We start from the raw sequence: 18,352 nt of genomic DNA, 5'->3' as shown, positions 1-18,352 counted from the left end.
GAAATGTATGGTCGCTCAGAGAAATGTATGGTCGCTCAGAGAGAATGTATGGTCGCTCAGATAAAATGTATGGACGCTCATGGAAAATATATGGTCGCTCAGAGAGAATGCATGGTCGCTCAGCGAAAATGTATGATCGCTCAGAGAAAATGTATGGACGCTGGGGAGTTACGCGCGCGCCATGGAAATATTGTTTTGTTATATTTTTTGAGGATATCTCTACGGCTGTCTAAACAAGAAAACAAATTGAAAATGGATGCTGTTCATATCTTAATTTCACAGAAAGCAATGAAATTAATTTTCTCTATTGTATTCTCGCGATGGTCCCATGTTAAGATTGTCATTTGTGGGTAGATCTAAAAACATAAATATAATTTAACTCTCTCTCTCTCTCTCTCTCTCTCTCTCTCTCTCTCTCTCTCTCTCTCTCTCTCTCTCATATGTAAATATATGTCATCTTGTAAAATAAATGTATTATATGTATGTAAAATTATATAGGGAAAGGGCTTAATATAAGTTTGATAACTTGTGCCCAATTCCCATGTATATATTAAGATACAATAAAATATGTTTAAATCAATTGGGAAATGGCTTCATATAAGTTTGAAAGCCTTGCCCAATCCTTTTGTATTTATTGATGCAAATAAAACATGTCTTAATCAAATCGAAAAATAATATGGCCGAAATTAAAGTTTAATATACAAAAAAATGTATATAGACGGTCTCGCACGCGTAACACACTGCGATCTCCGATTTCTGACCCGTTAGCGAAAAACATGATTTAAAAGTCTTTTATTTTTGTTTTAGTCCATGTTTACTTTATAAATATGTTGTATTAACGAAAAGTCAATAACTTTCTCTACACGAGCAAATTACAAACTTTCGATATCATTCCCGCAAATGAGAGTCACGTCAGATATAACTTTGAAGGCATAGAGAAACGACTCCGAATGATTGCAAATTTGCTCTTAGATTCATTTTACGCCGGGAAGCCCCCCTGGAACCAATTTATATACAGGTGTAAAGTGTACAAGATTTGTTCATTTCTTTAATATTCATTTTTCAATTGTGTCCATGACTCGGTCCAGGACGGGCGTACAGTTTTGGCTCAAACAATGTCGTTGTATTCCCCTTCACGTTAGTACATCGCAAATTAAAGTCTAAAAAATAGACAAATATTCATAAAATGTACCATGTGCATTGCTAGTACAATTCTGTTTTAATTAATGGAGCGATTTAAAATAACTAAATAAATAATTGACACTTGTTTCAGTAACCAGATATTTGACTTATCAACGTACCCTATAACGTGTTACACATAGAGTTCGGAAAGCGACCAATCGTGTTTACACTAGCTGTGCGGCATGAATTCGTTTTTCCTCGCGTGATTTCTTTATTTGCCTTTGAAATCAATAGATGTTATTTTCAAAATGTGGACTATTGATTCTTGTATCCCTTCCACGTGTAAAGACGATTTTTGAAAAAAAACCGCATCATACCAAATCTGGTCGTATACATGGCGACACATACCAATGATTGCGTACACCAAACTAAACTGATCGGTAATGGGAATATAGGGCATTATAGCGAGTCAAATTTGATTTGATTATGGTCCGATAGTGATAGTAGTTGATTATATGTGCTACAATACTATTCAACTCGACTTGAAAGTATCAATCTAGTGGGAAATAGGTGCGAGGTGTTGATTTTTGTCTCAAAATATCGCGTTAACTGCTCAATAACTTCTAAACCATATACTGTCAGCAAATATATCATACATGATTGGAAACTGCAAACATTTTGTCACCGAAACGCAATCTCCATTAATCTGTCATATTCTATGTTTACGAAATATCAAGGATTTTGTACTCACCGGTGGGGTCTGAAGCGGTGTTTGTCAGCCATATTGATCTTCTCATACCAAAATACGCGCTCATCATACCAAACACGTTGGACCCCCTGGTTATAAGAATAGATGTCAATGACTAGTTTTCTTTCGCAGAGAGCCGGGATCTTCTACAGAATTAATGATATGTGTTCGGGAAGCCTTTGACCGATGCCACCACAAATAACAGGTGTCACTTTGTTAAAATAAACATTAAATGTTGCTGAAGAATCGTTCTGCTTGTAGATGTTGTAAACCTACATATACAAGCATACTCCCGGCATCTAATTAACGTCATAGCATTTAACTATACTTGTATTTGCAAACAAAAACAGATCCCTTGTTCCCATTTTTATTTACATTTCTCTGATTATCATGGAAACCACAGGGGCGCGGTCACAGGATATAGTTTAGCCCGAATTTCCTCTGGCCCTGATACCATATCATAAGACATTCAATCGTGACGTTTAGGTTTGGTTTAACGTCCTATTAACAGCCAGTGCCATTTAAGGACGTGCCAGGTTTGGAGGTGGAGGAAAGCCGGAGTACCCAGAGAAAAACCCCACTGGCATATGGTCAGTATCTGGCAACTGCCCCACGTAGGTTTCGAACTCGCAATCGTGACGTGTCCCTGTGTGTATTTTTTTTTATTGTAGGAAAGATGCCGTGTCAAATATTTTAACTTGACAAGTAAAATGAGGAAATGGGCCCATCTTCGAGACATTTGCTTCAGTTCCAAGAAATCGTGTTGGTACATATATGTATATGTATCTGCTTCTATTTTCTGTACTGGTATTTGAAAACATTAAAATTGCGCTATTTTATTTGTCTCTTTTGATATCTAAATACTTCCCGTTCTAGCTTATACATTTTATGTCGCTATTCTACAGTGGACGGAGACTGAAAGTGCTCCAACAACTGTTTTTCAGCTGTAGTACGGTTTGAAACAGCCGTGTATGTACTGCAACTGAAAATCTTACAGTTGTAGCACTCTTTTAGGTCAAAGGAAAATCTTGAGAACCATGTTACAACATCAGAGAGAATGAGAACAGTGTTGCACATAACGATGAAGACATAATTGTTGTACAATATTGTTCAATTTCTATGTTTACAAATTACATCAACAGACCATATCAATCTACGCTACTCGCCATGGTTATTTAAACTGATTTTCGCCCTCCAATACATTCACAGTGTCCTGTAATCACACAGCCGGCTTTCTTGTCCACGACAAACCTTAGGTTATTACATTGTTATTAAAAATATGTTTGATCTCTTTGGGTCGGCTTAACCTCTGCTCTAAATCAGCAAACTGAACTTTTTTCTGAAACGGGGTTAAACTCTAAAATATGAACATGTCAGTCGTAAAAAAAGCCTATAGATCTAGTCTTCGAAAGATTTGTAGGCTTTATTTTTTTTCTCTCGTCGTATTCCGACTTGTTACATTTCATATAATTGAAAATATCGATCAAACCAAACTCGGGGATGTTTGTAAAGTCTTTAGTATACCCTTTTAGATCAAAAGGATTAACACCTGCAATATCTAACCCGAAGCTAACTTTTCGCTTCATGTCCTCAAGAATACGGGTAATATTTAGTGTTGCAACAACTTTGACAATTTCCCTAAGCATCTCCTTATTAGGCTATACCCTGTGACCGTAACGCCCCTTGCCATCAGAACAAACTGGCACACGGATATTTCTAGTAAGCCCATTTTCGTAGGGCATACTGCATAGTAGGCTATACGTTTATTTATCCTGCAACTGCCACCGCATTGTCGGAATACACCCACCGCATATATATTTTTGCTGTATACGGCAGTGAAGGAAAACAGCTGTATTTTGGAATCTTAGCACGTGCGTCAGTTCGACTGATCTACTTGAAAGTGAAACTACGTTTAAAAGGCGAACATATTTCTATCATTTTTGACACCGTTTCACTTCAAAATAATTATTTTTTATGAGTATTTTTATGACTGTTGCAGGATAAATAGTACGATGGCCGATATCGGACGGGCAAAACAGTGTTACTAGTAGTACGTTTTTGTCAACGAAAAATGTACGTACATATTGTGTGTCAAAAATATCTACTGCTATAGTAGTAGATAAATTTGTACACAAAAAGTGTACGTACAAATCCTGTGTCAAAAACCTGTTACTAGTAACACATTTTTGACACAAAATTTGTACGTACATATTTTATGTACAAATTTATCTACTACTTCCAAATATCAATTAACATTCCTTTTATTCTTGATTGATTACCATGCGGTCGTATGCTGATTTTGCCTGATAAGGTAATAAAAGCCAGAACCCAATTAGCTGCTTGAATTTAAAGTCACATACTCCCAAATAACCTAAAATTCTAGTTGAATATATGTATTAATGGCAGTCCAAGATCCCCATTCATGTTCTCCTAACATTAAAATGACCACTGGTCTGGACGCTTGACCGGAGGAGTCCTTGAGACATCAGTGTATAAAAATAAAACGCTGCATTTATTTTTATCGCGAGATTTGTCACGTAGCCGAGAACGAGGCTATACCAACGTGCACTGCACATAAACTACACGCTTGACCGCTGTTTACATATCGAGTATACGTGAACTTTGCCTACTAATGCTTTTATTTAAACAAATTAACAGAATAAACACGCAGTGAAGTTGACAATGTTCAAAAGCTAACCAGCAATCCAATAGACGTCCGGCAATTATTATTATTATTTTGGGGAATATCCCGTTTACTGTCATAAAAACACATTTTCCTTCAGTTTTTGATTCGCGATAATTTGTTAGGTATATATTAAATCTAAAAACTGCAAGAATCTCGAAATGTAAACATTTCCATGAAAGTATATGGTTTTAAAGTATGGCGTTATGGAAGAATGGTATCACTCGAAACCAAAATATGTCTGTTTTACCTCGTGCAAATGCGACAAAAGTTAAGTGTGTCGGATGCAGTCAACATACGACCACAAGGCGATCAATCAAGATAGGAAAGAATGTTAATTGATATTTAGAAGTAGTAGATAAATTTGTACATAAAATATGTACGTACAAATTTTGTGTCAAAAATGTGTTACTAGTAACAGGTTTTTGACACAGGATTTGTACGTACACTTTTTGTGTACAAATTTACCACTACTAGCAGTAGATATTTTTGACACATAATATGTACGTACATTTTTCGTTGACAAAAACGTACTACTAGTAACACTATTTTGCCCGTCCGATATCGGCCATCGTAAAATAGAATACATGGTCAATGTCTTAAAATATAAGCTGTATTTTTGGCTCGGGACAGAAAGACAAAAGTGGCTCGCCAAGGCTCGCCACTTTTGTCTTTCTTTACCCTCGCCAAAATACAGCTTATATTTTAAGACACTGACCATGTATTCTCTATGTATCGAACGTCAACTTTTTGTCCGGTGGAACTCGTTTTTTGTTTCAAGGGAGATCACTCTAAATCCTAACATATCGGGAACCGGCAAATGGTCTATTGCGTCATTATATTGCGTGGTTGCTAATAGTGTCGGCCTTAGAATCTAAAGCCATTGCGCATGCTTCAAAATGACGTAGACCGAGCGGAGGTAGATGACTGACCTAGACGGAAGACTCGCAGGAAATATCAAATCACTCGCCTGAAAAATACATCAACAGGTAAGCTGGGCCAAATCGCGACATGACAGCTCATATGATATTTTGTTACCATTGTAAACTTGAAATACAGATCCGTGCCGGTACTGTGGGCCTAGTGGCGTGCGTAAACGTTTATAAATCGAGTAGGGTGAACAGTTTGCCAATAAACAATTTCCTTGTTTTCTTTTCGGTAGACTGTCTACTGAAATAGCCTTTTTGTAGCAATAACAGGCTATTTTTTTAAATTATAGGAAACATTTCATGTTATACATTGTTGGAAAGGTCTTTACAAATAGAGTTAAATGGTGAAAAAATGAAGACTCTACCTTCAAATTTGACAAAGTTATGGCACTTTGAAATGTAGGAAAAACAACTTGATTCTGCCATCAAAGGATACTTTCCTATTTCTTCAAAAAAATAAGGCAGCTATCTTCAGGAAGATGTGTTTATTGTTATATTTCAAGTCAATATAATTGTAACGAGAAATATCTTTAAACAAGAGGCCCAAAGGGCCTTAACGTCACCTGAGATTTGAAATATTTCGGCCAACTAAATTGACCCTTTTTGCCCCACCCATCAGTCCTAATGGGGTCAGTCTATGAAGAGTATTTGATTCTAACATATAGTAGATAAGAAGATTTTTGAAATTTCAGTCAATTTGACCCTTTTTGGCCCCGCCCACCAGCCCCTGAGGGTCAACTAGGGCCAACATGTACATAACATCAAACTGTAATCCCATGATGATAATTTGAACCAAGTTAGAATGAATTCCAATACAAATCCAACAAATAATAGTCAAAAATGTGATTTCCCTATATAAACTATAGTAAAGTTTATCCCCTCCCCAGGGGCAAACGTGAGACCCCAGGGTCATGAAATTCACAATTTTGGTAAAGCACCTTAAGACCCTTCCATCTATGAAGAGTATTTGATTCTACCATATCTGAGAGTAGAGAAGAAGATTTTTGAAGTTTTTGTCAATTTGACCCTTTTTGGCCCCACCCCTCAGGCCCCTGGGGGCTGGGGACCATATAATTCACAATTTTGGTTGACCTTCAGCCATAGAAACTTTCTGCCAAATTTCATTGAATTTTGTTAAGTGGTTTTCTGCCAAATTTCATTGAATTTTGTTAAGTGGTTTTGGAGAAGAAGTCGAAAATGTAAAAAGTTTACGGACGCACGAAGGACGACAACAGACAAAAGGCGATTAGAATAGGTCACTTGAGACTTCATCTCAGGTGACCTAAAAAGATAAACGACATAGTTTTAATGCTGGTGGTTATCATGTAAAACTGATGGTGAAATAAATTTACGAACTAAGTGTTTTAGCACAAATAACTAAATCATATCAGTTTGAATCATTTTTGGTAATAATAAGACTGCATTTGAATAAGGAATATAATTTATAATATCTATAATTTATAATTATGAAAATGGAAATATATTTGATTATTGAATTGATTTCTTTGTGAAAAAAATGAGTCAAGTGCAATCTGAATTTACATTTAAATTAAAGAACATACTTTTATATTATTACCGTCCATTAAAACTAGTGATCTCCACTCAAATTGACGACTTTTTTGTGTAAAAACGCTTGATTAATAGGCTTACTGTACGTTTTTATATTCCATAAGTAGTAAACTACGACTACTAGATTAGAGTTATCCCCCTTCGAAAATCATGGCGCATTACATTTCAGTGTGGAATACTCATCTTCTTTGACCCTGCGCACGGTTGCGCTTCATTCTAAAGTTTTGACAGTTATGTTTTCTGAAAGAAAAGTGCCCCAGGTTTCATAATATCACTGTCAAGGGGGTGTCACAAAGGGTAAGTAAGGAAATATTAACGATTTTATCGGTACCTCGTCTCTCCGCTCCAGTTTCTGTTGCCAAACTATTTTCTTTTCTGGTTTACCACATGTTTAGATATTGCTTTGCATTCCTATTAGTCAAAACACACAATTGATTTCGACTCACACGTGTCTTTATATATATTTTAGGCGTCTTTTGCTGTCACATCGCTACCAAAATGGCAGCGATGACGCCATTTTTACGCCGAGGGAGGCTATGAATAAAGGCGTTTTTGCTGAAGAAAACATCGATAAACGTAATAATCATATGAAAGACAAGTAGAACATACTTCATTGTGATTACTGTGTAGTGAAAATAGAAAGAACAGACAATTATAGCTGGTAAACATGGAATTCAACATTGACCTATTTAACACGGGGCAGAATGGGAAAGTGCCGTAAATTGCGTATGCCTGTCATTGCTACTTTTTGTTAGGCTTTTTGATATAATCGTGTTCTTTTCAAAACAATTTCCTACATTCTATACAGTACATCACTAGACCTATAGAATATCTAGTTCATATTTCTCCTTTAATGAATTACAATGCTGTCAATTCGGAACCGAAAGTAGATCTTGGGAATTCCAACGAATTGTGCTTTAGTTATTCGTCTTCCGTGTCGGCGTAAGTGACAGACAGATTTACCCCAAAACACCCCGAAAAACTACCCCTAAACATTTAAACTCTACCATTAAACACCCGAAAACCAACCTCTAAACACCCCAACCATCTTTTGACAAGAAAATAGCTAAAACATAACTTTGTATATAGAGGGGAGATAACCCTTACAGTACAAATGGTAGGAATCTTGAAAACAAGGGTGATCGGCGAAACGACATTTTTTGTGGGTGTCATTTCTTGACATTTTTTTTCATTGAAATATAGATATAACATTATTCTATAATTATCCACGTCATAATTAACTTCCAAGACATCATGCAGTCTGAGAAAATAGTTGTTCAAAATGAAAGTCAGAAAGTTAATGTGAACCCCAGAGGATGTGTTTATTGCTCTGTACGGCTCACTGCAATGTTCACGGTATCGCGTAAGGGTTGTTGTTTTTGACACAGGGGTAACCCTGAGTCATAGGGATCGGTACGAAAAGCGGAAATGGCAGTGGTAAAAAGACAGGTACTGCCCTCTACCGGGCTCTCTGAACAATATTACAATACACAATGTTTGCTTCTGCTGAACGGAAGATGTGAAATAATTACTGTAGTTAATGTGGTTCCTATAAATTAGTCATAATCATATTATTATAACATAATTTCTTTCTTATTTTATTGTCTAAGTATGTTTTTGTGTGTTTGATGTTTACTTTCGAAGCTAAAAGCTAACCTGCCATACTGGATATATATGTTATCGTAGGGTTGACCTACATAGTAACTTCACTTCGGTTCCGATTGTGTAATAAATACACAACACTGCAAATTGCCGGTAATATGCCAAGTTATCTTGGATTCATATATTCGACGTAGAAGGTAGAAGTATTGAAGTGATGGGGAAAGATTGACTTGTAAATATGGACTTCGAAAGATTACCAATAGAACTAGTGCCAGTTTGTCCGCGCTATTATTAGATCTATGGAGTTTTGTTTGTACAACATACTGAATCGGCCCGGATATTAAATCCGGAAAAAATATAAGTGGCCTAATTTATTTACTCATTATTTTATTTAAACGCTAAAAGCGTGTAAACTTACGCCACTTTGTGTGTAGCTTTTATTAGAAATATCTTTTAATTATTGTGTTTGCTTTATTAAATGGAATATCACAGTTTAAATGTATCCGGACATTTGACCCGGTCGCTGGTTTGTGTGTCAGTTTTGCCTTGTGACCCGTATGTTCATCGAGACATATTTCACCCATCTTGTTTACCATCGTAAACTTTCTTTTGTGATTGTAATATAGAATCTACCTGATCAGAATACTATGCAATGCGATAATTAGATATTGGTAGCTATTTTCAGAGATGTGTGCTGTTGTGAAAATGCAAATGATGCGGTTAACGTGGGATTTTTCCCACACCGTTAGGCGGCAGGCTTTTTTCAACACTTCGTGTACGGACTAACCTGTTTGGAATTGGGTCAAAATTAAAACAAAAACACACCGGAGAAGGCTAATACATAATACCTTTATTAGAATTTATCAACAGTGAACTAGGAAGGTGAGACATTGTTTTCTCATTCAACAAAACATTTACGTTTATAATTGGCCTGAGCAGAATTTCGAACTCGAAAAGATCGATACCAGTACTATACTGTACTGTCAGTGGTGATATTTTACAGCGGTACTTCGCTGTCATTGATGATTTCTGATTGTGTAATCATACTGCCTACAAACAAGCATATATATATATATATATATCCTTTTGAATAGAATAACACCCCGTAATAATGATATTATACACAATAGCCTGATGCTAACAAACCGTTTGAGATCTACGTTTTTCATTCAATTTCGTTGTGATAAATGCCTAATTAAATGGGATATCAACACTTTAATTTGTATATATAATTTTATGAGTTGACATTTTAATCTAGATTAAAACACCTGATACACATGAATTTCATTTAAAAAAAGTCTATTTTTGGAAATGCAAATTTTATAGGTCTCTGCTCAAATCTAGATTATAGTGTACAGAAAAATAGAATAGAAATAAGAACCGACCTATATCTACCGTAATTTTTTGACATCATTCTATTTTTATTAGGCCTAGCTGATTAGTCATAACGTTGCCATACCAAATAAACCCAATAGGATAAAATAAATGAAATGTGGTCTAGATCTTGCACAAAAAAACATTGCCTCTAATTCTAGCTTTTAGAGCCACAACCTCTTGCATCTTTGCTAACTAAGATATGTTTCAATGCTGCTTCATGTACAGTTCATCCAGTTGGGCATTCTAATTTTGAAATTGATGATTTGATATAATTTGATGTAATGTACTTACAAAAAAATATAAGTTAAAAACAAAATTCCACTTCAAATTGATTTGAACTGTACATGTGAATGAATGTGTTTTTTTTATAGATAATTTGTAGCTACACAGTATGGAGTGTAAACATATAACATAGAGTGCTAATCATGTTCACACTAATAACAAGTATAACAAGTCTGAGCTGATATGAGCATGTAATTCTAAGTTTTGAATGCTAATTATAAATTAGTTTGATGTGCCCGCTAGTGATGCCAATGCATATGCCGTATATATAATGGTATACCCTGCCCTGTCTACATCCGCATTCTCGAGCATACCCAGGTGTTTTTTTTGTACTTATATATTAATTACACAATTGAATATGTTTTAATGGAAATGAAGTGCTTATATATTAATGACACAATTGAATATGTTTTAATGGAAATGAAGTGTAACTAGCTCAGTAGCTAGTTTTTTAATCCGATACAAAATGATAGATACTGAAACCTTAAACCTATAGTCAAAGATGATTAACATCTAGTTTGTTAAAATAAAGACAGTCTTAGGAATTGAAATTCTGTGTATATCATGCAGGTGAAACATTGAGATCTATAGGTTATTATTCAACCCCTCCCGCCTTCCCTTCCCCCTCCCCTGCTGATAGGGTGCGACACCCTTTTATTACCTGGACAGTTCAGGCCTCAGGGAATCTTTCAATACACTGGTCAAAGTGCAAAAGATTTACACTGGCATGTTGATTACATCTTCCCAAGTGTGAGGAATTAATCTTAAAATATGGTAGAAATAACTTCCATAACTGTGAATGTATTAGGTGGCTAAAAGAGTAGGATGGAGTAAGAAATATGTCTTATTGTCCAGTAAATCTATATAAAACAAACTATGATAGCAAGGGAAAGCAAACAAATATTTCATACAACAAATTGAATCTAATTAGTCAATCATATATAGTTCATAATCTTACATCAAGGAAAAGCAATAATATTAACTGGTGATGGCGTCACTTTTTTTTTTTTTTTTAAAGATATAGATCTATAGAAGACCACATAAGAATGGAAATCATCACATTTTACTGTGCCCTGCACTCACAATTTCTTGCATATTTTGTAACATGTAATTAACCATTGATAATATCTTAAATCATTTTTTTTCTTATTTTGTGTTATCAAGTTCATGTGGAATTTAATTTGCATAATGAGGATTTTGGAATTATAAAACATAAATAAGTGAAAGCGTTATGTTATAGCATAAATATAAAGATTCTAAAAAGTTGAATGATAAGCAACCTTTGTGTTGATTATTGAATCATATACATTTTATTCAAGTGTCTTCAATATTTTGATTTATGTCTTACATTAAAAGATTAATATCCAACTCAGACGGCAATTGGGCCGTGATTCATGAATGATTACAAAAACTAATTTGAAGTACTTCTCAGTCAAATACACCCCTACTATTTTACATACAATACAGTTGTGCAACATGAAGAACATTTAGGTCCATTCTCTGAAAATGATGTCAATTTTAGGCCCAGTTTCCTCCGTTTCAGTTAACACACAAGTCCGTTTCGCCACCTAATACAAGGGGCGCCAGTCCTGCACCCTCCAAGTCCATTAACCTTCTCCAGGTTGATACCGCTACCCTATCAATCAAATTAAGTAACTCTGATAGATCTATAATGAGTATCAGACAGAATGGAACAACATACACTCGTACTTTGCTTGTCATTAAGATTATTGGAAATAATGAATATTTACAAATTATTCTTCAATTGTTTGATAAATATTAAGTAAACTTTATACTCATCACAAAAAGAAATTGTAGCTGAAAGGTTCTTGCTTTTTCTAACTGAGTCAAAATATAACAAACAAAGGGCCATAACTCGTAAAATATATTCAAATGAAATAAACGCAACTTCATGACATGGCATACCCAGTTTGAAAAAAAAGATGGTTATTGATGGTGGGAAGAGACCTCCGAACAAACCACATCATGCCTGAATTAAATAAGTTCCACAAAGGGCTTATCCTCTGTCCATATCTCTAGTTATGTTGTCAAATCAAACTGCAGTTCAGGAAAACACAATTTTATGTCATGGTTATGAAACATACCAAGTTTGAAAACTTTGAAGAGATTACCAAACAAACCACATTGATATATGATGCCCAGGCCAATTTAACGATGTTCTAGAGTGGGCCTAGTACACAACTTATGCCATGGTATATACTAAGTTTGAAAGAAATGGATTATTTAGTGTAGGAGGAGGTCTCCACACAAACCCAATGTATTTGCTACACAATGACCATATTTGGCAAAAATGCAATACTGTTACTCAAAAAATGTGAATGACGGCAACAAAGCCCATTTAATTTGGCTTTGGGGATTCGAAGGGATAATGTAACTCCAAAACATTATATATGCCGAATATCTGTAAAGTAATGTTTTGACACCTTTTAATTCTTAGACGTGCACCAAAAAAATATTGTTTTCACATAATCGATAAAGTTTAAAGCATGTCAAAAAGCAGCTTTTTGTCACAAAATCTATTAATTTGACATGTGACATCCATTGATAAACAGTGCTAGTCGTATGACATTGACGTTTATTGATCAACTGTACTAGTCATGTGCCATTCACATGTATTGATAAACAGCTAACACCAAAACTACTAACATTTGAAAACCAACGTAACCGAAACTGGGGTGACAACATTAGCTTTCCATCTTCTTTGAGGAAATTAACTAATGAAATTAAAAAATGATTCCAGCTCTACATCTTCTTTGAAAAAAACGAGCTAATAAAATTCAAAAAATTATTCAAAGCAGTGACTTATCCTGTCATGCATTTTAAACACATCTTTCAAATTTTCAATGACATGTTCCAGATCACAAAATATTACATAGTCAGTATACATATCCACTCACAGTAAAATCCATACTTAGAATTATCCAATATCAATAATACTAATAGCGAATCTAAATATAAAGCATTGTAGTCAAATGATCTCCATAGAATAGAAACCAGATAAGAGATGGCTTGACTGGACTGGTTTGTGTTTCTTGCGCATGCACCAATTATCATAACAGTGCTTAACAGGATCTTTCATTTGACCAATAAAGATCATTTAATGGTGTGTGCAAAGATCTCGCACTCGGATATTTTACTTATTATGTCAAGAAGCCACTGAAGCAAAAAGTATTAAACATTAACACTGCAATTTTGTTACGGAGTAGTTTTATTTTTAGCTCACCTGGCTGAAGGGCAAGTGAGCTTATGTCGTGGTGTGGCGTCCGTCCGTCAGGCGTCAATTTTTCATTTAAACAAATTCTGCTAATAACCAAGAGGCCCAGGGACTTGATATTACACGTGTAGCAAAGAAATGACCTTGACTTTCATTCAAGGTCACATGGCCAAAAAGGCTATAATCTTCCAACGACTTCTTCTCAATAAGCAAGAGGCCCAGGGACCTGATATTGGACCTGTAGCATGCCGGGTGAAGGGCTACCAAGATTGTTCAAATAAATGACCTTCACCTTCATTCAAGGTCACAGAGGTGAAATAGGCTATAATCTTCCAACGACTTCATTTCAATAACCAAGATGCCCAGGGACTTGATATTGGGCTGGTAGCATACTGGGGTGAAGGGCTACCACGTTTGTTCAAATAAATGTCTTTGACCGTAATTCAAGGTCACAGAGGTGAAATAGGCTATAATCTTCCAACTATTTCTTCGCAATAAGCATGGGGCCCAGGGACTTAATATTGGGCCTGTACCATGCTGGGGTGAAGGGCTACCATGCATATGTTTGTTCCAATAAATGACCTTGAACTTCATTCAAGGTCACATGGGAACTTCATTCAAGGTCACATGGGTCAAATAGGCTATAATCTTCAAACAGCTTCTTCTCAATAACAAAGAGCCCAGGGACGTGATATTGGGTCTGTAGCATGCTGGGTCGTAGGGCTACCAAATTTGTTAAAATAAATGACCTTGACCTTCATTCATGGTCACAGGGGTGAAATTGGCTTAAATCTGTACACAATAATTTTGCGATAGCCAAGAGTCTCTGAAGCCTGACATTAGGCAAATATTATGCTGGAATGAAGGACTAGAAAATTCTTTGATATGAAAAAAGAGGTAATCAGCATAGTATGTGTAGAAATTACCTCAATCAACGTCAAAGTTGGTGTAGAGCCAGGTGAGCAGTACAGGCCCATTGGGCCCCTTGTTTGAGAGGTACAGTATGTATGATGTGGACAAAATTGAGATATCTTCTTATTCTCTCATGCATGTAAAGACACATATATAAAGAAAGGATTTATTTTTTGGAAATTAGAAATATGTCTGCAAGACATGGAAGTCCTCCCTCCTCCTGAGGATTTCAGTTTGTCGAATTTGATTTTGTGATGGGACATTTAATCTCGATGTGTCCCTGCATTCTGTTGTGCTATTTTCGGTGAAGTCCTAATGCCTATATGACTGATCTGTTACCTTGCCTATGAGTTAAAAATGTTCTTGGTATTTATAGCAATTACTTGTTGCAAACAGAAATTAAAAACAAATCACCCGTTTCCGGCAGATATGTGTAGAATGTTGGAATTTGTAGCATAAACCATCTACTACTTGCACTATCAATATATTATTTTGGTATTAGTGTACCAAGGTATTGCCTAACAACAAATTCAGTAGGTTAATTCACCAGTACACTGTGTGGATACATATATTACATAATCATTATATTTATTATATATATATGATAGCAAAGATGTAATGAACACAACAAGTATTGTTTGCTTATGAGTGTATATATTGAAACAAATTTGTGCAAACCTTACAATCCATATAGTATGGAGTTACTTCCCCTTTAAATATGCTAGAGGTGTAAATGCCATTTTTAGTTTTCAATATAAGCCAGTTACCATTTTATCATATAAAAAAACCATTTTGAATCCATGAAATAATGCAATTATTTTCATTATCATAGTCACGAAAATAGTATTTGGGTGAAGTAGAGTACTCGACTTTTCAAATTACATTACTACATCTTACAACACCCAGCATAAGCTCCGCCTACCTCTCTCATGACTGCAAAAAAAAAACATGTGCACCCCTGACCCCTGTGTCTTCAGTACTTACAGTACTTTGATTTTAATTATACGTAGGATTCTTAACTAGAATCTACTGTAAAAAAATTCTACCTTTCAAACTAAGGCCAAAATGAATAAAACAATCTTACAAACGTTTAACATATAATTTCATAGACAGGGAGGTATGATTTTGTAAATCCTGTGTTCCTTTTCCATTTTAAACGTCAGCCAGGGTCTCAAAAACGCAGTCTGCCACATGCATGGTTTAGTTTGAGTAAACATGATAACAGATTGCCTGCATCCGTCAGTCCGTCCGGTTAAAATTTTGGTTGAAATTTTATAATGGCACACCATACACTTAATAATGGTATAAGGATGCTGATTCTTTGCATAGAGGTTCTTTGGGTGTGTGGCTTTACTTTTGTACATTTAAAAATGAAAAAAAAAAAAAAAAAAAATCTAATTTTTTGCTGTAGTCTTGAGGTTAAAGTTTTGGTTAAAGTTTGGTTTGGAGTATATTACATGAGACTGTCTTAGCTGACCTGAAAATCTATAAAGACCACAATGATCTGGTCCTTTTGATTATGAAGTAGAAATAAACTATATTGTCTAATTAAATGTCATGTTACATGCATATGTCTACAATAAAGGAAGAACTAATATAAACTCTTTTCCAACTTTATCCAGTTACTTTCCTGGCTGTGACAGCTTTTGAAATGGCTTCCAAGTATTCTTCCAGCACCGAAACAACCAATTTTGCCAGATTGTCCCGACTGGTTGTTGACATCTGTAGTGATGTTTACAGAGCTGTGCTGAAAGCTAACATTCCACCACCAGGACTGACAGCCATTCTACTAAGTCAGAAAGTTCACCTTTGTAATCATAATCATCTTGAAAATCGTCAGAAACAGTTACTGTATCCTGTCGGTGGAGTGTTTACTGGTACCCTGAAGGATTTGGACTTCTCACTCTTATATAGACTGATTCGGAACCTCCAGGGTATCAACATTCCACCTCAAACGAAGGGTTGGGGAAAGCCACCAAACAGCACAGATCGGTCACTGGCTGCTAATATTGATCGGTTGAGAGTCCAGCGGAATGAGGCTTATGGACACTTACAGACAGCATCATTGTCTGATACAGAATTTAAGGATAGATGGGACATCATTCGTCAGAGTATTTCAGAGATAGAACAAGACACTCTGACAGGAGACACGTATGTGACAGCTGTGGACAATCTGCTTACCACAAGCATGGACCCCAATACAGAGAATGAGTACATACAGGAACTGCAGAAACACTATAAGGCAGATTTGGAGGTCAAAACCATTGCACTCGAGGTCAAAGGTAACTTTTTTCAACAAAAAAATAAAATTTAGTTACTAGGTTGATTCCTGCTCAAGAAAGCAGAGTTAATCACCAGCTGATGATTCATAGTGTTTCCAACAGAAAATAGGCAGTTATTTCTTCATTATCTTTGAAATGTCTCAGTTGTCCCATCCCTCGTAAGGAAACAGCAGTAATCTGTAATACACATGAAATGAAGGAAGCTTTGCATTTGCACTTAACAAATATTAGTTCCCAGATTATTATTTCAGGAGAAATTGGGGTTCATATTTTTTCAAGAAACTGACAATAGCAGGTACAAAGTTCACTATGAAATATCATCTTGCATTGTATTTAAAAAAGATAACAAATATGATGAAAAATAATTATATGAGCACTCATCAATTGAAATGTGTGTGTTTGCTTTGATGAGGCCACATGCTTTCATATCTTTTCTTTTCTGTAGAAGCAAAACTCCACAAAGAACATTTTTTTATATTTAAAAAAGGTCTTACCTGAGTTATCTTCAGGACATATTATTATACATTTTCTTAGTAGACTTTTGTAGATATATAAAACAATATGGATGCTAAACGATCCTGGATTTAAGAGTTTAATGCAATCACATGGAAAGTACTGGATAGGCTTTTGTCAAATCATGTTCACTAGTTCCCCTTTGTATCACTCAGATACATTATCAAGGTCAAAGCTCAAGGTCAAAGCTCAAAGTCATATCCATTTTTAGCCCTACATCATCATCATCATCAGGTATTGGAGGGATATTTCTCAACCTTCACAGGTAGGCTCCCATTGGTCTTTAGTTGTGCTCATTTAATTTTGAGTCTGACTGGGAAAACAAAATAGCTGACAGGCGGCCATTTTTAGCTCACCTGGTACGAAGGACCAAGGTGAGCTTATGCCATACCGTAGCATCCGTCTGTCCGTCTGTCGCCTGTCCGTCCGTCCGTCAACAATTGACTTCTTCTTCATAACCACAGACCAGAATTTAACCAAATTTGATCAGAAGCATCCCTATGGGGTGGGGACTCAAAATTGTACAAATGGTGAGGCTGACCCCCAGGGGTCTGAGGGGCAGGACTAAAAGGGGTCAATATAGCTATATTGATATAAACGACTTCTTCTCTGAAACCAAGCAAAGGATATTGCTCCTATTTGCCTGATAGCATCACTATGGGGCGAGGATTCAAAATTGTACAAATGATAGGGCTGACCCCCCATAGGCCTGAAGGGCAGGGCCAAATGTGGTCTATTGGGTTATATTGATATCAACGACTTCTTCTCTGAAATTAAGCAATGGATATTGCTCATATTTGCCTGGTACCATCACTTTTAGGTGGGGATTCAAAAGTGAACAAATGTTGGGGCTGACTCGTATATTTTGGCATAAAAACATCGCGTACCCATATAAAATGCCTATGATATACTGACATAGCAATATGTCAGTTTTGACAGTTAGAATTTATTGATACATTTAAGGATGTTCTTCTTAGACCTTTCTTAGACTTCGTATGTAGGTCCCCCATGTTATCAAATGAATTGGAGGAAGAGGGGAGGGGCTGCAGTGGCCGAGTGGTTAAGGTGCCGTGGTACTTTATCACTGGCCCTCCTCCT

The 18,352-nt window shown here is 35.9% G+C and overlaps 1 protein-coding gene across 3 annotated transcripts in view; it reads left to right on the top strand.

Annotated features, from left to right (window-relative positions):
* Positions 1-5,460: 5,460 nt before the first annotated feature.
* The window catches only part of LOC117327700, a 31,711-nt gene continuing 18,819 nt past the window's right edge, over positions 5,461-18,352 (top strand). For 2 of the 3 annotated variants that reach the window (XM_033884813.1, XM_033884811.1), the window contains exons 1-2: positions 5,461-5,542; positions 16,082-16,741. In XM_033884813.1, the coding sequence (XP_033740704.1) occupies positions 16,111-16,741 (631 nt within the window). In that variant the 5' untranslated portion in view covers positions 5,461-5,542; positions 16,082-16,110. Of the gene's footprint in view, positions 5,543-15,929; positions 16,742-18,352 lie in introns of those variants that run through there. The other variant, XM_033884812.1, reaches the window with a different exon arrangement.

The sequence above is a fragment of the Pecten maximus genome, chromosome 5, assembly GCF_902652985.1.
Source record: "Pecten maximus chromosome 5, xPecMax1.1, whole genome shotgun sequence".
Classification (NCBI taxonomy): Eukaryota; Metazoa; Mollusca; class Bivalvia; order Pectinida; family Pectinidae; genus Pecten; species Pecten maximus.
Note: the sequence above shows the minus strand (reverse complement) of the source record. Positions and strands in the feature narration are given on the sequence as shown.